The 27,132-nt window shown below is 35.9% G+C and overlaps 1 protein-coding gene across 5 annotated transcripts in view; it reads right to left on the bottom strand.

The window, feature by feature from the left end:
• Positions 1-467: 467 nt before the first annotated feature.
• Positions 468-27,132, bottom strand: part of LOC128691902 (uncharacterized) — a 343,852-nt gene continuing 317,187 nt past the window's right edge. For all 5 annotated transcript variants that reach the window (XM_053780875.2, XM_053780876.2, XM_053780874.2 and 2 more), the window contains 12 exons: positions 25,732-26,024; positions 24,580-24,736; positions 17,915-18,157; positions 17,388-17,585; positions 16,927-17,091; positions 12,332-12,610; positions 11,842-12,027; positions 11,399-11,542; positions 8,983-9,192; positions 8,414-8,635; positions 7,669-7,872; positions 468-6,951 (listed from right to left, as the gene is read on the bottom strand). In XM_053780875.2, the coding sequence (XP_053636850.2) occupies positions 6,724-6,951; positions 7,669-7,872; positions 8,414-8,635; positions 8,983-9,192; positions 11,399-11,542; positions 11,842-12,027; positions 12,332-12,610; positions 16,927-17,091; positions 17,388-17,585; positions 17,915-18,157; positions 24,580-24,736; positions 25,732-26,024 (2,529 nt within the window). In that variant the 3' untranslated portion in view covers positions 468-6,723. The remainder of the gene's footprint in view (positions 6,952-7,668; positions 7,873-8,413; positions 8,636-8,982; positions 9,193-11,398; positions 11,543-11,841; positions 12,028-12,331; positions 12,611-16,926; positions 17,092-17,387; positions 17,586-17,914; positions 18,158-24,579; positions 24,737-25,731; positions 26,025-27,132) is intronic.

Genomic DNA, 27,132 nt, shown 5'->3' with positions numbered 1-27,132 from the left:
ATTCGCCCGAGAGACACCCAAAGCCACCCTCCGGGATACCGGAGAGGGATCAGGATATCCCCAGGCAATCCAGATTCCAAGGCAAACTACGCCACCGCCAAGAACCTCAACGGAATGGGATGGACCCCGGTACCCTTTCCCCTACCTAGGAACTAGCGTGCCTGTGGGGGGGGAAAAAAAAAAAACCAAAGGGCAAAAGGGAGGGGTGGGGAGGAGGAGGTGGGATAGGGAACGGGGGATTGGGGGGTAATTAGGTTCGGTCTGAGGAAGTAGATCGATAGGTCTAATTCCTCAGACCAAGAGCCTCTTCACCACGCCAAGGAGCCCCTCTTGAAGAGGCATATACAGTAATACTTTTTAATTTACACAAATGTACTTAACCTACAAGTCAGGCCATTTTTCATATCGCTAAAATAATTTTGGTTATAAATTTTTAATCTAGCAAATAGGATAATGAAACTACGGGGTTTGTCCTCAACATTTATCACGGGATGGGGTGCAGCACAACCAGAGGAATACTGTGGGGGTCATTAACTAACTCTAGACTTAAAACTGATATGTACAAAACTTAAGTGTTAACCTCTCTGACTATATTAAAAAATATATAACTATTAATTACAACCAAAGTAAAACAAAGAGTAAAGAAAAGATACTTGGGCTTATAGTGAAATATAATGTAAATGACTAGTGAAATATTATAGATGAAAGTATAACTAAAATTACTCAAGAGGTGCATATTTACACTGATGCATTGAAATCCTATATACAGTGGTGAATTATGAATAGTGAAATTTCTAGCCAAAGGAATAAAATAACATCTTACGCAAATTATTTTTGTGAGGAAGCACCAAATCTGAATTGGTCATTTAGTAAATGGAGAATGAGAGGTAATCAGGATTGAACTAATGAAATGGACAATAGCTCCAATTTCACAAATCAGCCCTGGAAGGGATTGGGGTAATCAGGTTCAATAGCTTGAATCGAGAGCCCTACACCAAGGAACCTCTCGAGGTTTTACCAACATGTCACTAATAGTCAAAGTATGTGCAGGCATGATATTTCCCTGCTGACTAGCTTCCATTTGGCCAAAACATGGGGCATTTCTCTTCTGTTAAACAACATATTACTATCTCCTCATGCATAGATCGTATAAAGGTTATACTGGCAATTCAGATAGATATGTACTGAACAGTCTGCTGCCAAGTAAAAAATGGTCAGCAGCTCTCTCCGTAGGGTCAGTCTCCAACAAAATTTTGCGTATTGCTTCACTTTTTAGTACAGTATACATTTGGTATAGGGGTGGAGAATTCCCAGCTATTAGGTAATGTGCCTTTTATTTTTATGTAAACATGCAGTTGATAAACTTTGCAACAAACAGCTCAGCCCAGTAGACCCTCCCCAAACTCTTAATGCCTAACTGAATATGAAGTTAAACGATAGAAAATTTTATTAACACATCGGCCGATTCCCACCAAGGCCCGAAAAAGAAAAACTTTAATCATTATTCACTGTCTTGCCAGAGGTGCACTTACACTGCAACATTAACAACCCTCCTTCAGAGTGCAGACACTGTACCTCCCATCTCAGTCCAGCCTGCTGGTTACCCTGAATCCCTTCGTAAATGTTATTTTGCTTGCTCATCAAGTATTAAAAACTATTCACTCCTATCAAATAGGCTCATGCATGCTTGCTGTAAGTCCAAGCCCCTCGCACACAAAACCTTCTTTACCCCTTCCCTCCACTACAGATTTATACACTCTCGAACTTGTTCCGTTTTGTTCCATTCTCTACATGTCCAAACCACCTCTCCTCTGGATAATAGTTTTGGTAATCCCACACCTTCAACTAATTTCCAAACTACGAATTCTCTGCATTATATACATTGCCCTCAAACATGACATCTCCAGCCTCCTCATCACCTATACAAGTGTTGGTACAACTATACTCTCATACATTCCCCTCTTTGCTTCCATGGACAAATTTCTTTGTCTCCACAGACTCCTAAGTGCACCACTCACCCTTTTCACCTCATCCTTCACAGACCCATCTGCTGACACGTCCACTCCTAAATCTGAATACATACATTCACCTCCACCTAATCTTTTTATCATCACCTTACTCTTTCCTATATTCACTTTTAATTTTCTTCTTTTACATACCCTACCAAATTCATCCAGCAACTTCTCTTCAGAATCTCCTAAAAACACAGTGTCATCAAGCAAAGAGCAACTGTGACAACTCCCACTTTGTGTTTGATCTTTTAACTCCACACCTTTTGCTAAGACCCTTGCATTAACTTCTCTTACAACCCCATCTATAAGTATATGGAACCACCATGGTGACATCACACATCCCTTGTCTAAGGCCTATTTTTACCAGGAAATAATCTCCCTAGAAAATTATATATAAAAAAATAACTGGCAGATTTGGAGATGTTTGGAAAGTAACCCAATTTGTCTCCAATATGCTTTAACTTTACAGAGCTGGTAAGAAACCCATTTTCAGGAATGTAATCCTAGTGTTATGCAAGGTTTTTACTGTACATACACAAATTATATATCTGTTATGTCTTTAATACACCATTTCTTCTCATCCCTCACACACTATTGGACCCCTACTGATTTTGTGCTTCCTCATTAGTAAGTAACATTTTTATTACCAAAGATCCGTAAATATGTATACAATTTAGGTTTTAGCATACAATGAATTTGGGTCTATTGCTGATGCATAGGGAGAATGTAGTATTCTAATATAAATAGATAATAGAATAAAAATAACAAACTTATATAATGGTAATGCCAAAAAATAAATGCTATGTTACTTTGGAGAGCATCAGACGTCAAATAAATAAAAAACTAATAATGCACAGTATTCCCAATAAAATATAATGAACAAAAATGGTTTCAAAATTTAGCAACATGCAAAAAATGTCTGAATATTAAATGCTACATGCAATGTAGTATATGTGTGAATAGGGACATGTGTTGAGCATGCATTAACCAGGAATATAACTATTACATAACTTAGAAATATAACATACGAGCACCTAACTGGCTGCATGGACACCCCACCTAAATTTTTGGGTTGGAAAAAGATATACACTTAATAAATTTCTATTGCAACGGAGTGGAATTTTTAGGGTATTGATAAAATATTTAACATTTGCTAAAAAAATTAACTTTCATCACCTGGTAAAAATCACAACTAGAGGCACTAGGGATTTCTAGATCATGTAGGTTGCCCAAGAATTCACCACACTTATGAGATTATGGCACGAATTTACATTTTATTGAGAATAGACAAATTTTAGCACTTATAAATTTTTTTTACTCTTAAACTAATCTGCTCTATTTAAGGCAAGATTGGCAGGATATTTTAAAAATAGCCTTTCTTTCACATGAAGCCCTAAGAACTGTTTCCCCTAGAGAGCACCTGTTCTTTTATACTACAGTATTTGAAAAACTGACCCCTTGTAAATTTTAATGGAATTAACAATCAAGCTAGAATTTATACAAATAATTTTAGTTAAACTTTATTGTCTGTCTCCTATTTGGCACTTAGAGTCAATGACCGAAACCATTAATACTCATGATTCAAAAAAATGTTAGTCTATTCTGTGTTTCTAAAAGCAGACTATTTCATTTAATTATTTTGTGAAACTGAATACATATCAGTTATAAATGCTTCAAACAAGTCATTGATTTGCTTTAACAAGAATTCTTTACATAAAACATTCGCTTGAAAATAGAGAATGAACAACTTGCATTTAAGCTGTACAGTAGGTCCCTGGCTGACAGTATTTTGACTTGTGATATTCCACACTTACATTGGCACTTTGAAACAAATTAATAACTTATGAATGCGGATCTGCAGTTGTTGATCATTACAAATATTCAGACATTCTTTTCAGAATAATTTTTTTTTTTTAGCTGGAAAGTGAAAAGTTCACTTATTTTGTAGAAACAGGCAGGTACAGTAACTATTTTCTAATAGAAATTTGACAAAGAATACTATAGTTCAGGAATGCAACTCCGATTAAAACGGGTAAATAGGTTTAATCCCGAATATTTTTCAGGAGTGAATTGACATCGTAAAGTAGGAGACCTACCATACAGTATAATATCTATAAGTTAAATATTGTAGAAATAGTTTACCCTAATATCGCAGATTAGCAAAGCTAGAGTACACTTACAGCTATTTTTTCTTTTTTCACAAGAATTCCAATTTTTTTTTTTGTATAATGGTGTCATAAAAACAAAAATCCTCGCACCTCACCTCTACTGCAGGAATTCTAGTGGCAATAACAATTATCTCAACAGCATATTATATTAATAAGAAGTAAGGCTAGCTGCATTGGAGATTCATCCAGAGATGAGGGAAAACTATCTACCATTCAAAATTACTTTTATGTATTTACAATCCGTAGCTTACAGAGCTTCATTTCTGCAATGTGTGTATAATATAAATACCTCTCAGAACGTAGAAGAAATATGGCTGTATTTTAGCTAGCAGTCAAGTTGAGATCCTTAAAATCATCACAGAATTTCAGTTAATATTTCAGGTTTCCATAGAAGAAATTTTAGTCCATATTATGTTACCTACTGTGTCTCCAATAGATAAATTATACTGCTTAAACAAAACTTTAAGGCTAGATAAACAGATGACTATGGCAACATGATTACATAAATGCACCAGTACATTCAATAGGTAACACAGGCTATACTATTTATTTTATGACCACTGAACTAAGTTCCACAAATACATTAATTAAAAATATTAAAAGTATGCAAAAATAATTAAAAAAACTTATCAATATGATAAAAGAATGAAAACCAGGGATATCTATCTCCAAAGACATGACACTACTAAATTCTTTTGTTTACCTGCAACAACTAACTCAACCTTAACAAAATTTTAATCTGAGAAAATTTAACATGTATCAAAGACAATGGTGGATTTGGGGTGTACCCTATATATATGACCCCAGTTTTGATTTTTCCTATAATTTTTGTAATCATTAATAATCTGTCATCTACATCCATTCATAGCTGGTTTCCAAGAAATAGCTTGCAACCAGTAGTTACACTACACAATCTCAGGAAACTGCAAACAGCCTTGTATGTGTCCATATTCAAATATCTATAAATTCAATTTAAATTATCCTTTGCTATTTTTTTATAGGTGGTACACAATAGTACTACATTAAGTAAAAAAAAAATTCTTTTCCACAATTCTAATTCTTAACTGCAGTAACATCAACAATACTGATTGTCTACCTCATAACATTTAATCTACTACAGTATATAAAAACTGCTAATCATTCTTCTATATTCTTAAACATCACGAAGTTTTCTATTCCTTTCGTAAATTATGCCTACTGTTGAACTATTTTTTTTTACCGATGGCAAGCATTTTTTTCCTCAGATAATAAACAACTCCTTACCATAAAATACATGAATTGGTAACATTTAAGATGTAAATATGATCAGAAAGCAGAACATTTAGGGTAGGCTCTACAGGTACCGTCCTGCTTTGAAGCAGAATGTTTAGGTAGGCTCTACAGGTACCATCCTGCTATGATCAATAACCAGAATGTTTAGGGTAGGCTCTGCAGGTACCCTCCTGCTATGATTTTAGTACATGACATGGGTACAACAATATATTAAATACACCAACATTGCTTAACACATGATAATAAGCGTGTCATATCTAATATTAATACATAATTCTAATTTATACAGTATGCAGATCTATTTGTATAACAGAAAAATTCTCTTAAATATAATCCAGTATGATGAATAATACATTAGGTAATTACATAATAGATTTATAATAATCAGAGCAAATGATGGCATCACATGATAATGATATTGACACTACTTTTTCTTTTTTTAAATAATTTCTTTGATAACTGGACTGTTAAAAATATTTAAATACAAACAAGTACAGAATCACTCAGTGTTGACGAAAATGAAAATGGGCCTTTGCAGTAAAATACTAAAATATATGCAAAGTAGCTTGTACAACAAAAAAAAATTTAATATTCTCCTGGTCATTTAAACTAAAATATATGTACAGAAGAAATTATACATGTGGTATTAATATGTAGCTTCTAGTTAGGTATGTTACGTGAAAAAAAAATACATACAATATTGCCAAATGTTAAATTAGCATGAGCATATTATTCAAATCATTTTGGGGGGGGAGGGTACATCAGAAACCTGAATATTTAATGTCCATGTGACATAAAAAAAAAAAAAAGTTAAATAGTGTTGCCAAAATTTGTGATTAAGGCAAAACTCCACCTGGAAGCACAGGGTTAAAAAGCACCATTGCCATAATATCCTGTTTTCTGCCACATAATTATGTCAATGCATTAACATTATAAATTTGCAGAGCACAAAATTTTTCAATACTGAAAATTTTACACTACAATTATTTTTCAAAACCACATGGTTGTTTCAGGATTAAAATGGTTGAAAGTAATAACAGTCAGTCACTATATGACAACTTTTGGTAAAAGTATAAAATTTTTACCATAAAAGGAAATACTGTATATCTAGATATATAAACAACACTTTGGTCTTTGCAATAAAACCTCAAACATGCAGTAATGTATCCATTATCTCATGCTAAATAACTTGATCCTTCATAAATAGTATTTGTGTAAAATTATATAATTTTTTTTCAAATGCATAAAAATTTTCTCATCATAATATATTTTTACAGTTCACTTAATCTATCCAGTGTAGATATGCAGGCCCATTTGCCAATTAATTTTTCTCTTCTATCTACCTTTTTAAGTTTGTACATAACTGACGGCCCACCAAGGAACTCAAATTCATATCTGCCACCATCTGTGAGCGCTTGTCTCAAAGCCTTGATCGATGAATACCCAAGACCACGTGTCTCCAGCTCTAGTGATGATGATGCCAATTTGTCACGAAGTGTCTGGAAGAAATGCTCATGGCTTATTTGTGCAAAAAATCAACATACAAGTCTACAGATAATAATGATAAATAAATTATTACTCTGTAGAGAAGAATCCTTCCTCCATCTGCTGTGTGTGTTGTAAAATGCTGGCACCAAGGGGCTAGTAACCTGCATAAATTACTAAATGTAAAAAGAAACTTTCATTTCTTCTTTTCCAGGTCACGATTGCAAACAAACCATACCACGGGCGGGATTGAACGTGCGGTCAGAGAGTCTCAAGACTCCAGACCATCGTGTTAGCAATCGTGTCATTATGATTTCATGAGTCATGTTGACGGCATTGAGCTAGAGTTCGTCACGGCCACGCTAGCTGGAGATTTGTCTGTAACAACTTGCATTTGAGGTCACAGTGGTGCCTATGCTAACCTTCCTATGGTGTAGAAATATACCTAGTTGGATGAATCTTATTGTGGCTAGCTGGTCCAGTGGCTAACGCGACGGTCTGGAGTTTTGAGACTCACTGGCCGCGGGTTCAATCCCGCCCGTGGTATGGCGAGTATAGCAAGATATGCCTGTATTATACTGTAGATGTATTCTAAACGATAGATTTTTTTGCATCTCTCTCTCTCTCTCTTCAACCATAAGTGTGCATTTAATAAATTAATACTTACAAACATTTTCTTTTAAAATTACCTTTAATACCAATTTCAACATGCAAGTACATTTGTTACTTACCTTACCAAACAAAGCAGCCTGAGCTGGGGTGAGTTTAAGGCCAGCAAGAGAAAGGAGAGAGAGGTGGTGGAGGTTAGTGGTGAGAGCTTGTAGAAGGGTGTGTTCCATGCCAGGTTTTCCACTACTCTCTCGCACTTCCACTCCACTTAAGAATACTTCTCGTAACTGACTACCGCGAAGCTGTTTACCTCCAGCTCGCATCACCTGAGAAAATGTCCAATAAATCAGACAGTTATTTCATATATGACCTCAAACAATGATTTCCTATGAATTTTAGTTCATTCACTGCATATGAAAACTGTTAATATACATATATCCCTCGCCTCATGCAGTAGATGTGTTCCAGGCCCAGGGCAGCTGTACTAAGATCAATCGGGCCACCAACACTTAATTCCACACAAGTATATACATTATACTTCATGAACTGCACTGACTGCACATGGCAAATGTATATCCTACACATTTAATTACCTACAGAAGGGGGCACTGCATAATAGCAAAATAGCATTAAGCGAAGCCACATGAAGCAAGGAAAACTTGTATATTCATATACAGTACTTTATAAATTGTTATAATGATAGGAGCCATATGGTGCCTGGGGAATCATTTAATCTGAGGAAGGGAAAAATAGCTTCAATTTCTTTGATACGTAACACTTCACCAGCATCAAAATACTCTTAGGCTTATTTAGCATATTATTCTGACTTGTACAAATAAAAAAAATCTGCCTTCAATCAAACCCAACCTTTTCACAAGTGTCCAAAGAAAACACCCAACCACCAAGTGTGAGTTTCCTCAGGAATGGATATGATCCTGACAAGAGTGTGAAGAGTCTGTGTGTTGTTGCATCATCAATCACATCAGCTCCAAGACTGGATGTCAAGGACACATCAACAAGCTTGGGAAAATGTCTCAGCAGGAAGAGCAGTTGTGGTCCCCTCAATACAACTTTATTGTTCAAGGTAACCTGTAAATTTAGAGGCTATTAAAAAGAAATAAATTTCAATATTAATCTGTGTTATAACAAAATTTGTCAACTGACATGACTAATTTAAAAAGAAAATAGAAAATTAAAAAAGTTGGATACCTTCATACAATGCAATTTTTACTAGCATTAAGAAATAAGCTGAAATGATTTTTACTATTCGTGAATTTTCATTAAAATGCTATATCCAAATTTAAATGTAATCTGAAAATACAAAGCCATACTACAGTACAGTCTAAAAGAAACAAATATATCAAGATGTACACGTAGTATTCACATTATTTAATTTAAACGCCATACACCCTAAGAATAAAAATGATTTAGTGTACCTCAAAGTTATCCAAGTTCAAAAATGCCAAGGTATTATTATGTAACGGTGGAACCCCTTCCTGAAGAGCAGATATGACATCATCCTGCCTTGAGAGACGAGCCAAAGGTCCATCATGTACAGTGACCATCACCTGGCAACTTCCCAGGTCCAGGTGCTGAAGCTCGGTCACTGTCAGGAACTGAATAAACTCTCTCAGAGATCGCTCACTCTGCAGGGAATGAAAGTCGCTATCAAATACAATCTCTAAATATGTTTTACACTGTGAATATATAAGCTACATGCAGTCTCTTGTGTGTTTAGCACTTAGTTATGATAATAATAATACAGTGGACCCTTGGTTATCTGCCGTAATCCGTTCCAGAAGGTTGGTCAAAAACCAAAATAATATTTCCCATAACAATTATGTGAATACAATTAATCCGTTCCAGACACCCAAAAATATTAAAAAAATAAAATACATTTTTTAAAGATTAATTATAGTTTTACATACACAAAACAATGAAAACTAAATAAAATTAATAAATGAACATTTAAATCACTATTACATACCTTTATTGAAGACTCTTGTTGGCTTATGGAAGACGGAGGAGGAGAGAGGAAGAACTGATTACTGTTTGGAAAGGGAATCCCCCTCCATAAGGACCTCTCTGCAGTTACTTCCCTCCCAGCCTGCTACACTCCCTGCATGCCTGCTACACTCCCTCCCTGCCTGCTACAATCCCTGCATGCCTACTACACTCCCTGCCTCCCTTCTGCACTCCCTGTTTCCCTGCTACACTCCCTGCCTGCAAAATGTTTGGATGAATGAGCAGAAGCCTCCTCACACAGCCAGACTGACTCACGAGACATGCAAGCAGCTGTGGCTGCTGGGTGGACGGGTACAATACAGCCGAGAAGCGAAATAACAGCCGATAACTGGAAGCCAAAAAAACGGTCGATAACCAAGTTGGCCAATAAGTGAATGGCCGATAACCAAGGGTCCACTGTACATTAGTTATGAGTATAATAATAATACAGGCAGAGTTGTATGTTCCATACAAGTTTAAAGCATGTTTTTAATATAATTGGGTTTAGCTCTTAGGTTTTTTTTTTTTTAGCACACTGGCCATTTCCCACAGAGGCAGGGTGACGTGAAGAAACACTTTTACCATCATTCACACTATCACAGTCTTACCAGAGGTGAGTGGATGTGACAGTATTATTATTTGAATAAGTATGATACTGTAAACAGAAAAATGGACAAGGATTCGAACCATACGCCACGCACGTAGCAGGCCCAATGCTATAACCACACAGCTTACAACAGGATTGTTTTACAGCCAAAAACAGTGATAATGTGTGAGTGTGGTGAAAGTGTTGAATGATGATGAAAGTATTTTCTTTTTGGGGATTTGCTTTCTTTTTTGGGTCACCCTGCCTTGGTGGGAGATGGCCGACTTGTTGAAAAAAAAAAACTTGGGTTTATGAACTACACGGCTTTGAGGGTGTGAGAATAGATGTATAATAAAAGGCTCTGGGGCTTAGAGATGAGACAATAGGATTACAGTTGGTGCTGTTGATACAACCATGTCACAGAAGTGCTGGTTGTATAATCATCCTATTGTAATCTCAGTAGCTAAGTAGTTACAATGCTATGCCTGCAATATGCATGGATCTTGGTTTGAATTCATGTACATCCATGCTATTGTTACGACTTGCATTTATAATACCGTGTTAATAATAATGTAAGTTACCTACTTGTGACCTAATGAGACCTGTTTCAAGGTTTCTTCTACACTCTGGGTACAGCCTGGGGCCAGGCTATCCTGTTGACCAACTGGGTCAACCAGGCTGTTGATGTCAGCAGCCTGACGGTTTAGAGCCAATCATAACCCAGGTGATCAGGCACTTGCAACACAGTTCTATAGTTTCCTCTCCCCTCAAGGAAGGTTCCTTGATGTTGGTGAGGGGCTCTTGATTTAGGGAATTGGATTTGTGCTCCAGTTCCCCGAATTAAGCCTGAATGCCTTCCACATCCCCCCCCAGGCGCTGTATAATCCTCTGGGTTTAGCGCTTCCCCCTTGATTATAATAATAATAATAATATAGTTTCCTCTTCAAAATTCTATCTTCAGTCTAGCAATATTGCTGATATCTGAATTGTATTTTGTCTAGTTCTTTAATCCTGATTTGCATGTGTGTGTTTAGATATACAGTAATTCATAACGATACATTCACTGCAGGCTTATAAGACAAAGACATGGAAATTAACACATGGTGACTTTTTTTTTTTTATCTAATACAGAATACTAAGTTAGTTTCACTGCTTCCGGCATAACTTTAGACTACGACTTGCCTACACAGCTGAAATGACATGCTATACTCTGCCCAAAAATTTACATAATCACATATCAAATTTAAAAATCATAAACTTGCCTCCACCTGAATGGTCCATCCATTTAGTACAAGAAATCTTAGAGATTTGTTTTTGGTAAGGGCATTGAGTGTGACCTGGAGAGCAGCATCACCCAAAAGGATGTGAGGTGATGTTAGATCAAGAAGCTGAAGACTGGTATTCTCCTGCAACAATTACATCATATGACCATTTTTCTCCTATATACCTCCTATATACCTTCACAGATTAGAAGACATATATATGTCTTCTAATCTGTGAAGGTTTTAGGTGCAATTTTCACATTATGTACTATAAAATAAGTTTTTCTTCATAAATTTAATAATTATACAGGAGAAGGGGTTAAAAATAAATATACGTATATAATTAAATCACAATGTTTTTGACTGGTTTATTATATATCAAATAAAATTATATACTTTATTTACAAATTACTTAGTCCCATGTAGAATTTTATTTTACCAACCTGGAGTGCTATAAGGACTGGGATAATCTCTGCCATTCTTGACAATCCTTCCATCCTCAAAGATGAAAGACACTTTGTAAATCGGACAGTTTCACCTAGGCATACTAAATCCTCGGCTCCCATTGTACACTTGCTTATATTTAAATGACAAATTCTAGAAGCTGGGTTACGGAATGCTGAGAAGATCTGAAATTAACATGATAAATCTGTCGTAGTTTAAATGTTAAAAGCACTGCGGCTATATACTGTATACACTTTCCGTTGCTTAAATACTGCACACATTAAAATTACTTTCTCGATAAACAGTAAAACTTTCTTTATTTAAACTTCGTTTTTTAAACAATGGCTGTCTCCCATCATGGTAGTGTGACCCAAAGAAAACATTTACTGTCAGTGTGCTGACATCAAAATCAGACTATCCTCTTAACTGCAACATCCCATTGCAAAACTGAACGAGATTTTAATTTAAAATTAAGGAGCCCTAACTTACTTCATGAAACCCATTAGCATGAACTAATGGACTGCAAGCTGGCGGAGGGAATGATGTCTTTTGGAGAAGTGTAGTATCAGAATTTCTCTTTTCTGCAGAGAGGGAATGCAGTCTGCCCCGTCTGGGAAGTGACTGGTAGAAGGATCGTGGCAGAGAGTTGAAAACAGAGCGTGTGTTGCCCTGTGCATCGGTAAAGCTCCAAAATGAGAGAGGAGCTGGAGTGTCTTCTCGAGTAGGTGACGGTGTACTAGCACCAGTACCTGTTGATCTTTCATCCACCTGAAAAATAAATATACGTATTTATATTTTTTTCAACAATATACAGCCATATCCCACTGAGGCAGGGTGACCTAAAAAGAAACATGAAAGTTTTTCTTTTCAAATTTAGTAATTTATACAGGTGAAGGGGTTACTAGCCCTTTGCTCCCAGCATTTTAGTCGCCTCTTATGACACATGGCTGACAGAGGAAGAATTCTTTTCCATTTTCCCATGGAAGTGAGTGGAGACAAACGGTTTTTGAGACCTGACAAGCTGTTAGAGTGTGAGCAAGGTAATATTTTTTGAAGGGAGTCAGGGAAACCAGTTTGCTGGACTTGAGTCCTGGAGGTAAGAAGTACAGTGCCTGTACTCTAAAGGAGAGTTTGGAACATCTGCTGTTTGGAAGGATATGTAAACGGTCATATCTGCATGCCTCTGGCAAGACAGCAATGGTGTAAATGATGGTGAAAGCATTTCTTTTTTGGGTCATCCTGTCTCAGTGGTAGACGCCCAGCATATTAAAAAATACACATACAGTAGGGCCCCACTTATACAGCAGGTTAGGTTTCAGGCTATCGCTGGAAAGCAGAATGCCATTTTTTCCACTTATAAATGCCAGACAACAAGTTTACCCTAACTTATATTAAATTAGTAATATAACTAGGCATTAAAAAACACAATAAAAAGTAAAATACATACACAGTACATTCATTACTTACCTTAAAATATTTGTAGTCTTATTAATGTAGAGTGAGAGGTGAGCAGTACATATTTGTAGAAAGTCAGGTGTAGGTAGCCGTGACTCCCTGTCCCAAACTTAATATACAATATTTAAAGCAGCCCAGAGAGATAAAATACACATACAGTACACTCATCATTTACCTAAAATATGTATAGTCTTAATGTTGGATGAGAGGTGAGTAGTATGTATTTAATTGTTTCTAACAACTACCTTTAGGGGGCAAGGGGCTAGTAATGCCTTCTCTTGTATAAATTACTAAATCTAAATAGAGAAACTTTCGTTTTTCTTTTTGGGTCACCCTGCCTTGGTGGGATATGGCCAGTTTGTTGAAAAAAAAAAAAACTATCTTGAGATGCCATCATAAATGAAGGGAGAGGTAATGAATAATTCATGCCGAGAATTGTACACAAAAGCAGAGTGTTAAGGGGAGTGACTGGGCCAAATGCAGACTCATACACATTTTCTCTGCTGCTGAACCAGAGAAAACACAATGTTTTCTCTCTGCCTGGCTACCACACCTCCACAGCATATCAACATAGCATGTTTATATGCTATGTAACGTGTTTCTTGTATAATTTTGAAGAAAATATCATAGATATATTAATGGAAATGTCTATATTAACGTAAAATAAGACATTTAATGTGCCCAAGAGTGATTATTATTATGTACTATTAGTATTACTATGGCATTAAGACTAGAGGGACACGCTTAGTGATATTAATGTGTACCTGCATGCCAGCACAGCGTGTAAGTATATTGAAGTACAGGTACACAAGTATTATTACCAGAACATATATAAAATATGCAATAACTTTAAAACACTTGAAATTTTGGAGTTTCCTGACATAATAGAGAGATGTGCTTACGGAGGACATAAACAAAATGGGTGGGGCGCACCATATTAGAAAGACAGGTTGCCATATAGCAAGTTTTGGTCGTAATTTGAAATCGCCGTATTAGTGGAATGCCGTAAGGCGAAACGCCATAAAGCGGGGCCCTACTGTACATACAGGTCTCCCTCAACATTCACGTTTTCAACTTTCACAGGCTTCACATATTCGCGAATTCCCAACCGCCAAATTCCCAGCCACCAAATCATATTTAAGTTTCCCGCCACCTGCGAGTCCCTACTACCCTCCCTCCGACCCCTGCAACTGGCAGCCAGCCCTCCCACCACTCAGTGTGGTGAGTGTTTTGTTTGTTCATTATTTGCTATTAAACTACAGTATAAATAATGTAAACCCATTCATGACTGCATATTGGAATGGCTATTCGGACAGGTATTAGACGGTGACATGTGTTTACTCTTGAACACTGCAAAGAATTAAACATTTCTGCTACAGCTAATAATAATAGTAATAATAATAATAATAATAATAATAATAAATATGATATAATTGAAGAAGGAAATTGTACAAAAATACGAGGGAGTGGTTGACACATCGTCAGTGTGACTTTGTTTATGCTGGAGTGAGCATTAGTCTCCCTGCTCTTCCAAACATTTCACAATAATTCATTGTGTTTGGTGCTTGTAGATTGAGTGCGACTGGAGTGGTAGAGGCAGTGATTGAGGCAATGGTATTTAATAACATACATGTTAATAATAATACATGTTATTAATATAACATGTACTATTATTATTTATAACTATATAATATATGTTATTAAATACCACTGCCTCAACTGCTGAATTATTGTGAAATGTTTGGAAGAGCAGGGAGACTAATGTTTACTAGAACATAAAGAAAGTCACACTGACGATGTGTCAACCACTCCCTCGTATTTTTGTACAATTTCCTTCTTCAATTATATCATATTTATTATTTTTGTTATTATTAGCAATAGCAGAAATGTTTGATTCTTTGCTGTGTTCAAGAGTAAACACATGATATCACCGTCTAATACCTTTCCTAATAGCCATTCCAATATGCAGTCATGAATGGGTTTACATTATTTATTCTGTAGTTTAATAGCAAATAATGAACAAACAAAACACTCACCACACTGAGTGGTGGGAGGGCTGGCTGCCAGTTGTGGGGGTCGGAGGGAGGGTAGTAGGGACTCGCAGTGGTGGAGTCTGTGGTATTTAATAACAAACATGTTATTAAATAACATACGTTATTAAAGCATAACATGTATATATTTAGTACAATTTACGACGTTTTCATGTATTTTATGATTATTCATGGTTTAACAAGTTAAGGAAGCAGTATTGTAATATATTTCCCTACAATATATTGGGGCACCAAACATTCATGGTTTTTCAATATTCGCGAGGCTCTTGATCCCCTAACCCTCGCGAATGTTGAGGGAGACCTGTACAGTATATATATTTTATTAACTCGACAACTGTCTCCCAGTAAGGCTGGGTGACCCACAGAATAAAATACATTCACCATCATTCATTTAATTGCAGTCTTTCCAGAAGTGTGCTGACATCATAATCAGATTATCGTCCAAGTGCAACATCTCGACCCCTGCTTCAGAGCGCAAGCACTGCCTTTACCACTTCCAAGACAAGTTTGGCTAACTGGTTTCTCTAAATCCTTTCATAATAGCTACTTTCCCCACTCCAACAGCATGCTTATTAACCCTTAAACTGTCCAAACGTAGATCTACGTTTTTTTCAACATTTGAAAGTATGTAAAAAATGTAGACCACCTTTTTTTTTTTTTTTACATTTGAAAACTTGTAAAAAAAAACTTTGATCTACATTTTTTTTGGGGGTTATATTTGAAAATATGTAAAAAAACATAGATCTACTTTTGGAGCACTACACATGTGAACGTAGATCTGTTTGGACAGTTTAAGGGTTAAAAACCACTTGCCTCCATTCACTCCTATATCTACCATGTTCACACAAGCCTGCTGGATGTTCAAGTCTCTAATACTCAAAAAGCCTCTTTTACCCCTTTCCCTTTAAACATTTCTGGGATGATCCCTTTAATTTCTTCCACCCAATATTTTTACACCCTCTTTATCAACCTATCCCTCTCCAACCTCTCTACATTCCCAAACCACTTCATCAACCACTCAACCTTCAACTATATATACAGGTACAGTATTTATACTTAAATACATCAACTGTAAACTCTGACACCTCATAACTATAGCCATATATCTTTCTGAAAAGCTCTGCAAGTATAGAATGCCTTTATTTTTTTCCATTATTAATCTAGTTAACCAATTTCAACATCATGTTGATGCTCCAAGTCTTTTTCTTTGTTTAACTTGTATACATAAAATAATAAACTGAAATATAACATTAAATATACCATACTGTATTCACAAAAATGCAAAACCCATTACTTTTTGTTATAATGTATATGCAACACAGTAAAATAAAAGTAACTAATAAATTTTGAGAAATGGGACCCTATTTTTTTTTTTAACACAGTGGCCATCTCCTACAGAGGCAGGGTGACCTGAAAAAGAAACACTTTCACCATCATTCACACTATCACCGTCTTGCCAGAGGCACATCGATACGACAGTTCAGATGTCCCTCCAACAGCAAATATCCCCACCCCTATCAATATTATATACAAAACACACTAATTTGGATAAGCAAAAAAAGGCTTTTCTCAACTTACTGGAGTACCAGAGCTGAGAGATCCTGCAAGATTGAGCGAAACTAGAGGGTTATTTTCCACTAATTGGGCAACAGCTTTGAGTCCTTCCAATCCACATGCCAGATGAGGGAGGTGGAGAACACGTACTTGTGGCGCCATTTGTAAAACTTGGCATAGCTGCATTACCTATTGAAGATTAAAAACTGTATCAGGCTCATCTTTAATAGTATTATAAATTTGTAACTACACCTCTATACATAAAAGAACATGGATATAACTAATGTGACATTTAATTGTGGCAATATTTCACTCTCCAGGAGGTTTGTTAAGTTGGTTATTGTACCATTTTTCCTACAGCTGTATATACAAAGAATCAACTAGTATGAGACAAAAATATACAATAGTCGTCTTGTATATTTCAACCTTAAGGTCCTCTTCAACAGTGTGAGGTACACCTGTATCAACAGATCTTCCAAACAAACCTGCTCTCCATCTAACTCCAGAGCCACTACTAATTTGTTGAGGGCTTGTGCCAGGTCTGGCAGTGTATCACAGATCATCTCCACAACGGGGCTTAAAATTTCAGCAGTTGATTCTTCCAAGGATGTCACCTGGATTTCAAAGGATTCCAAGCGGCGCTTTGTCAAGACAGCTCGGACATACGACACTAATCTTGTCACCTGTATTAAAATTTTACACTTGAATATACATGGTACACTATACGTACAATACATATTTAATTGTATTTTCTCATACTTTACAAAATTAAAACTTCTCAAACAATAAAGGGTAATCAAAATAAAATGGTTAAATTACTAAATTTTCATCAACTGAAATAAGCATTTTTGTTAGGTAAATGGACACAGATGCAACTAATGTGACATTTTATTGTAGCATTGTTTCCCTCTCCATGAGCTTTACCTAACATTTTGCTGGCAATTCTACCATTATTACTATAAGCATTTTAACTATAACACAACTACTACTAGAACCAGTCCATAATCCTAACCTCTGTCTCTCCAAAGTCTCCGCCAACCACACACGTGAGCTTCACACTCTTGACGCTCTCATTGAACGACATGGAAGTGAAGAACGACTCATGTTTATCCTTGGAGTTTCCATCAAAGTCCAAGAGAACCTCAACGCCTTCCAGCATGCAGTCTGGTGAATATAAAAGTCGACCCCAATCCTCTAGTTCATCTGAATTGGTCTGGATTACAACGTGCTCCCGTCCTGACACGTGCTTGCAAACCTACAAAATTAAAATACTGCACATGAGAAATCTGGTTATGTTATGTATTTCTTTAAACAATGTTATATATACATGTACATACATACACATGTACATACATATACAAATCCATATAGTATACTTCAGTATTACCAACATTCACTTTCCCTTTCAATACACAAGATTTATTACCAATTATGCACTGTATGTCCCCACCTCCAGGAATGAGGTGAGAATAGCCAGCTCCCCTGAATCTCTTCATAAATGTTACCTTGTTCATGCTCCAACAAATAGCAAGAGTCTCTCTCTCTCTCATACGCAGCAGATGGAGGCTCAAGCCTCCCACCATGTCTTGTGCTGAATGACCCACATGGGTTTAGCACTTAACATGAATTATTATTATGCTCCAACAGCATATAAACCCATAAAAATCCATTTGTTTCCACTCTTATCTAAGAGAGAGAGAGACAGAGACAGACGCACACATGCACGCACACACACACCATTTTAAATGCAGCTCTTTTAAGAGCACATACAACAGGACCCACAAGGCTACGAAGGAGTGAATCTGGCAAGTAGCAAATTGAGAGGCAGGGTCAGATGAGATTCAACCCCTACAACTACAAATAGAAGAGTACATATAGGTGAATGCAAATGGCTGCTGGATGCAGGTATTTGTATACCTCCCTTCCCCCAACCAACCTAGTGTGTAACAAACTCTTCAGAGAAATTCTTATGAACCGGTTGCCTCTCAGTACTGCCATTATTTTCACAGATAGTAACCACACCACAAACATCTTACTTTTTGAACACAAACCTAAGCTAGCCTAACATTTAACTACAGCAATCTATTAATCTATTATCTAACTACAACACAAATATCAGCAAACAAACATAAACAAACATATCATTAAAGAACATTATCCTTCGTGTTAAGCAGCTGTGTCCCACCACGAACAATAACACATCAGCAGCGAATTTGTTCGTGACATACGATCAACAGTCTGGACAGATATTAAGAATATATCATACTGTATACCATAATAAAGAATAAAATTTGTTGCAATAAGAGGACAGTAAACAGGCAATATCACAATATGCAAATTAACCAGAGTGAAAAAATAGTGACATTCCAAGAACTTTCATGATTTCTCACATTATCAAGGAATAGTGAATAGTGAGAAATCATGAAATCACTTGGAATTTCACTTTTTTTTTTCACTGTGGTTATTTTGCACAGTATACAATTTATTTACTCAAAAAAAATTTACAAAATGTAGAATATTAAAGCACAGTGTACTACCAAGATGAACAAACATGCCACTTTACACTTATTTGTTGGGTGGACAAGTATGGTAATTATATTTGGTCAAGTGTTTCAAGAAACAATATACCAGGAACAAAGTATATTGTTATTTTGTAAAGATATTTAAGTCTGTAAAGATTTTTAAGTCATCTCCAAACATATTTATTTATTCCTGATAAGTGACTTACTCTCCAGGCAAACTCCAGGTACTGTATTATATAATTTCAAATCATCAATAGGATAAATACTATACTGATCCTAGTAAAGCTTCACTGGTAATATTTCTCAATGTTGACATTTTTCTGTTATCACTGCTTGCAGTTTTCTATGATTAAAATTTTCTCAGACACTGAAGTACCTTAGTTGACATTTATACAACCTATAATTTAAAGTTTTATGGAATACGCATTCAACAGCTTTGCTCACCCATTTCGATTTTCAAAGTTTTTATAGCACCATTTTGTCATGAGACAAGCTTAAATGGTCTTCCTTATCACATTTTTTAAATAATGACACACTGTTATTTCCAATTTGTCTGATAGTTTACATTCTTGAAATAAAATAAAATAAAATAAAATACCAAACATTTTCCAAACGGGATTGTTTACTTCTTTCACACATTCTTTTAAGGCCCCCGAGTGATGTCAGGTCTGATACTAGTCTACAATTTTATAGAATGTCCAATAAAAGCTCCTCTGTTTTAAAGTTTTCTTTAATAGTAGTCCCCTCATTGTATTTGTTAGAGTTAAACTCTAGCTCTTGGGATGACCAAGTGCAAATTACTTTTCATCTGCTGTTGCCCTTTCTATATTTCAGTCATACAGTAGTAAAAACCTTTGTACACTTGAAAGTTTGATTTATCTTTCTACACATTTCCCCATGTGAAATTTTTTCCAATGTCCCTCCCTCTTATATCTATTTTCTTGAAGGTTTATAGAGAAATCTTTAGCATTTACTTTAACTGTTAGTGTAAATTGTAACAACTTAATTTACAAAAAAACTAATATATTATAGGGACATCTCCAGCATGTCCTAAATACAGGAGGGTCCCACCTTACAGCGGTTCAATTTACAGCGTTCTCCTAATGCAGTGATTTTTCAATTATACCCATTTTTTATTTATTCAGACTTCCTACAATAAATATATTCACCACTCACTATAACCTAAGGTTGAAAATATTTTTAGGGAAATGTGTGTACTGTATATGCATTTTTTAGGCCTAGCTCTATTGCTCACTTAATATATGATAGTGTAAACATATTAGGCAATTATATGCATTTGAGAGTGAAAAAAGGCTATGTTTCACTTTACAGCAATTTTTGCTTTACAGCAGTAGCCCGGAACCTAACCTGCTGTATACGCGGGGCCTGATTGTACAGCAAGGGAAGTACATGGCACAGCTAAGATGTCACCAGCAAGTGCTACCATGAACAGATGCACAAATGAGGATGTATGTAATGCCTATGAAACAGCCATTGCAAAGCAAAGCTCAATATTCTTACCTCCACCACATTCTTCTGATAAATGCTAGTTGCTCGCTCCTTAGCAGCAAAAAAAGAAAAAAAGAGCAAAAACTGATCATACACTACTGCATGTTCAGTGATAAAAGTAGTTGAACGGTCTTATCTTCAAGATTCCACATAATCCCATCATGCTCATGAAGGATCTTTCTCAATCACATAAAGCAATGCCTGCTTGCCATGCTTAAGTGCAATTCAATAATGCATCCATTAAAACCTAACCTTAAAAATATCTATAATATGCTATTTATTAATCAAGTTTCATCAATCTTCACAATGCTTAATATTTATGGTTGTATGTCAATTTTTTTTCTGTGATAAGGATTAAAAAAAAAACACATATTAAAACAACCCAGTCAAGCATCAAATACCCATTTTATCAGTAAATACAAACTAATTATTTACTTCTGACTTGGTTATGTATTTCTGGCTCTCCTGATCTCCCTTGATTTAGTACTATCAACTGTCCTCAAAACTGTGTCGCAAGGAAATCATATCTAGCTCTTGAAACTCGGTCATCAAAAGAGGTCCCTTGTTTCTCTAGCTTTAACAATGCATTTTCACATTTTCTTTAAAGGTAATAGTAGTTTGGTGGTTCGGACATGTAGAGAGAATGGAGCGAAACAGAGTGACTTCAAGAGTGTATCAGTCTGTAGTGGAAGGAAGACGGGGTAGGGGTCGGCCTAGGAAAGGTTGGAGGGAGGGGGTAAAGGAGGTTTTGTGTGCGAGGGGCTTGGACTTCCAGCAGGCATGCGTGGGCGTGTTTGATAGGAGTGAATGGAGACAAATGGTTTTTAATACTTGACGTGCTGCTGGAGTGTGAGCAAAGTAACATTTATGAAGGGGTTCAGGGAAACCGGCAGGCCGGACTTGAGTCCTGGAGATGGGAAGTACAGTGCCTGCACTCTGAAGGAGGGGTGTTAATGTTGCAGTTTAAAAACTAGTGTAAAGCACCCTTCTGGCAAGACAGTGACGGAGTGAATGATGGTGAAAGTTTTTCTTTTTCGGGCCACCCTGCCTTGGTGGGAATCGGCCAGTGTGATAAAAAAAAAAAAAGTAGTTTTTCCTTAAAAATGCTGTTTATTCATTGTATGTACAGTGTCTAAATATTCTACACTATTTGATTATGAAACGTTTGATTAATTATCATAACAGATGCCCTGGCACTAATATTAGTGTTTACATTAAACTTATTTGTTCTCCTAAGTTGGAGGAATAGGCATGTTACTTAAGTTTATTCTGCATATAGAGAGACAGTCAGGCAGTTGTTCCACTGGCACTGCACGCTGCATGGCAGAAAAATAATGGGCACCAAGTCCAAACAACAAAGGAAAATGCAGGCATGAGGAGATCAAAGCTATAAAGCTTAAGTTACCATACTTGATTATGGGGTTCTCAGCCTAACTTACAGATGCAGAAAACAGTCTCTACACATTGCCACAAAGAGATGAAACAATAAGGAATTCATTAACTGACTAACCTGGATTCTAGCTGTGGCAGCGTTTATTCTTTTCTGCCGCACATCACCACATATACCAGGCGATGAGTCTCTTATAATGACTTAGGCTGACATTACAGGGTGTCATGATCTTGATTTTCTTTCTGGCATTCATATGTGATTTACCCTTTATCATTTACCATCAACTGCTAAGCTTATGCTTTGACTGCTATCCCCACTTTTTACCTTTGAGGGACAATTTTAACTGAAATTACGTGTGGTCCCCTTCTCACTTTTCCCTGCCCAATTTCTAAATCTTCCAGTTGAAACTCAGTTGGTGGGGAGAAGCAAGTACAGCTGTAGTGTGTACTCAGGATTTACTGTATTTATTCAGAAAAGAGCCTGGGTCTGCTCCTAAAGAGGGGTTAAGTGCATACAAAGATTATGAATGACCATAAACAGTAAGTTAGATTAGGATGCCAGAGAGGAGGACACACTTGCCTAAGCAATTATATCCAAGTTTCAGCACTGGCCATTAATAACCTATGTTGTAGTGAAAATTAGTTATCACCATATTGTGGAAATGAATGGTATCAAATACTGACACAGTGGAAATATAAACACATATGCAGTATAATGTGATCCTTTATTGACAACGTTTCACCCACACAGTGGGCTTTTTAGATCTGTGTGTGACTTGAAAAAGCCCACTGTGTGGGTGAAACATTGTCAATAAAGGATCACATTATACTGCATATATGTTTATATTTCCATCACCATATTCTATTTAATTTTGCAAGCATTCAATTCCATGCTTGCTTTTTTTTTTTTTTCACTTGGAAAGACTGAAAGATAATTCTCCAAGCCTCCCTCCAATTTACATGTCATTATTTTACTACACTGATGCCCTGCTCCTCCTCGAGGCTGTGATGATGTGCATCGAGTCCCACCAACCACAGAATATGTGCAGTACTACATTTTTGAAATATGAAGACTACTTTTGGCAGTATGCAAAATATTTCTTATGATGCCATTTCTAAGGTGGCAGACAAAACAATTGAAATGATTTTGTATTCCATATTCATTTATAAAATGGGTATTTGATATGTAAGTGCTAGCAGATTGTTCACAGAAAGTAGCTTTTCATACTTCAAAAGAATACATTAATACTATGTAATAAGTGCTTAAAACTCTGACAGCAGTACAAATGAAAATGAAGTACGGTGGACCCCCGGTTAACGATATTTTTTTCATTCCAGAAGTTTGTTCAGGTGCCAGTACTGACCGAATTTGTTCCCATAAGGAATACTGTGAAGTAGATTAGTCCATTTCGGACCCCCAAACATACACGTACAAACGCACTTACATAAATACACTTACATAATTGGTCGCATTGGGAGGTGATCGTTATGCGGGGGTCCACTGTACGTACTTTATAGAAAATTCAGTTTCTGCTTTACATAACAACAATTATGAAAATAATAATACAATAACTAATATTTATTTAAATATAGGAGGATTCTACAAGTGCAAACTTCAAACTCCAAGAACTTCAGAAATTCTGATTTGGGGGAGGGGGGGGATTTCTAGGGAACCAGAAATCCCCAAAAATTAAATCTAGGAACAAAAATTTCCCAGACCCCAAACTCTACAATTTGTACTGGCCTATTAAACTGTTAGCTATGTATCAACTACTGGTATTATTTGCCTCCAGTATATGCATACAATACAGTAAACAACTATATATATGCATACACAGTAAATAATTTAATTAGTGCATCTGAACTCTGGAGAATTCAGTTGTTGGAAAGACTTTGGCCCCAACCAGCCCAGATTTATAGTACCATAGTGCAACATAAAATTTTAATGGTCAACAAATTAGAGTGCAGTTTTATTGCAACAGTGATACAGTTCACAACTTGCAGTCAGAGCCTATGAGCAACAAGACTTTTATGAGAATCCTAGAATGTGGAAGATGAGATAGTAACAGTAAGAAAATAAAAACAGTAAGTAATGTACAGCATATCAAAACAATAATAATGATAAAAAATAATAACAATAATAATAATATTATATTGTAGTATAGTACTATTATGAACAAAATATTATTATTATTATTTTAATAGTACATTATTATAACTACTGTTATTGTCATAATTGTTATACGTTTGAGCTCACCTCCAGGACGTTCATCTGGTACATGCCACTCTCCTTCAGTAGCAGGAAAAGTATTCTTTGTGGGACTCCCATCTGGGACACAATATTGAAGATGATGTGAGCATTTCTTCCCAACAGTCCTACTAAGTACTTGAGCACCATTAGACCAGAATTTTGACTGAAAACAAAAAAAGGGGAAAAAACACCAATACAGAATTTTTTTTTAAACTTGATGGCCATCTCCCACCAAGGCATGATGACTGAAAGAAAAAACATTTCAGAAAAAACATTCACCATCATTCATTCAATCGCTGTCTTTCCAATAGTGTGTTGATATCTCAACCACCTCAAGTACCCCCATGGGTGGTTGCTGTCTACCAACCTACTACCTAGCTTAGAAAACTTACCTAACCTTATTATAACAAGCACAATATAATTTAGCCTAGTCCAACTAAATATATTTTAGATAAGTTTACAATAATTTAATAATAAACAAATACAATTAAATTTTTTTTCATTAGTTTCAGAATGATTTTTGCAAAATTATTGCATACACAAATTTTCACTTGCCTTATTCAGCCATAAGAGCATTGCTATTTAAGCCAGAATCACAAGTTTTACCTATTCAGCACAACATCTATATATTTACATACATACATACATACACATGGTAATATACATACATCCATATACATACATAAACATACATTCATATGCATACATACACACACAGGAGCTACGACTTGACCCCTGCAACCACAACTAGGCGAGTACATCATATACTGCACGATTCAGTGAGCTGTATCGCCTTATTAATGAATTACATACAGTGGACCCCCGGTTAACGATACTTTTTCATTCCAGAAGTATGTTCAGGTGCCAGTACTGACCGAATTTGTTCCCATAAGGAATATTGTGAAGTAGATTACTCCATTTCAGACCCCCAAACATACACGTACAAATGCACTTACATAAATACACTTACATAATTGGTTGCATTTGGAGGTGATCGTTAAGCGGGGGTCCACTGTATTTAGATTCAAGCTTTTTCTTTACAAGTTCAAGGGAAAAATATATTTACACAAGTTGTTTATCATTAGCTTTTACCAACTTTTGAATGCATCAAAATGAAACAAAATATGAAAATAAATTTGGTTTCTAAATTTTTTATACCTCAATACTGGGTGAGAGATGTCTAGTTTCTCTGCAATGACGTCAATTTCCGCTTGCAATAACGTAGTGTCGTGAATGAGCCCTGACAGGTAGAAAGCTCCTAAAAACTCCAAGAAAGATTTATGAACGGGAGTGTAGTGATCCTTTTTGGTTAACTTCGACATAGACTGCATTTTCAACAAGATGCCAAGGTCAATAATCTCCCCTCCATGTTGACACTTTGTCTTCAGGTCTTGTCCGGTGAAGTAAGAAACATTCATCTTCAAAGCTTCCAAAGCCATCTTTCCAAAATCCTGCAACATCAGTTACAATTATGAAAGACCTACGACACGACCTTCAATACTTATGCGACCAGTTTCAAGAATTCTTTTACCCTTGCAGCCTAGCATGTCAGGTCGCTGTCGAAACACTTTCTTCTCAACTCTCTTGTAACACAACTTGAAGTGGTTAATGATAAGAAAATATTTTTTCCTATATTACTTTTTTTAAATTGATCTCTCTTCTCACAAGTCTAGAATGGTATTAAGTTGGGTTCAATTTGTATGGTGGGTAGACACCAGCCCATCTTCCAGATATGGTTGTAATTTTTTTTTACAATTAAAATGACTTCAGATTACAAAAAGATAATGTTTTGGTGTTGGTAAAATTGCTAGTACATATTTGGTTTATTAGAAAATTAAAGTTCCATCATAACACTTTCCTAGATATTGCTCTTGTAAGCGTAATACATACCATTACACTAATATTTGTCAGTGCTTAGAAAGGTCTGTCTACACTACTGCCTTGGTATATTACTTTTAAGTGTATCCTAAACTAGGATCCAAAAGCATCTTGTTCTAAAACCATGTTTTCCTGGGTTGTGTAAATAATGAGACTCACTGTCCGAACTGCTATGTATAATACAGACTCTGTAAAAAATTTACAAATTACATACTCTTATGTAGTACACCTATTGCTGTAATCTTTTCATCAATAAAGAATTGATTTGGTGGGTTTTTGCAATCTGATTTCTTAGCACTTGTGCAGATTCTAATTATGTAAAATACCAGTACTGTCGAGTGTATGGTGAAATGATATTAAAATGTTTTACAATATACACTAAAATAAAACTGAAATTTTCTGTTGTACACTTAAAATATGTAATGTAAAAAGGACACAAGTGCAACTAATATGACATTTTTATTGTGGCAACGTTTCACTCTCCAGGAGCTTTGTCAAGTCTTTTACTTTACATATTGTTGGTAATTCTACCAACTTTATTAAACTTAAAATATAATGTACAACAAAATTTATCCTAGAGTTAATAAATATGAATTATGAAAAGACTGAAAATACTGGAGATGACCTCATTAGTAAACCAAATGGAAAGATAAGATATAATAACTTAACAGGATAGTACAA

The sequence above is a fragment of the Cherax quadricarinatus genome, chromosome 75 (genome assembly GCF_038502225.1).
Source record: "Cherax quadricarinatus isolate ZL_2023a chromosome 75, ASM3850222v1, whole genome shotgun sequence".
NCBI lineage: Eukaryota > Metazoa > Arthropoda > Malacostraca > Decapoda > Parastacidae > Cherax > Cherax quadricarinatus.
The sequence above is the reverse complement of the archived record's forward strand: the minus strand, read 5'-3'. Positions and strand labels throughout refer to the sequence as shown.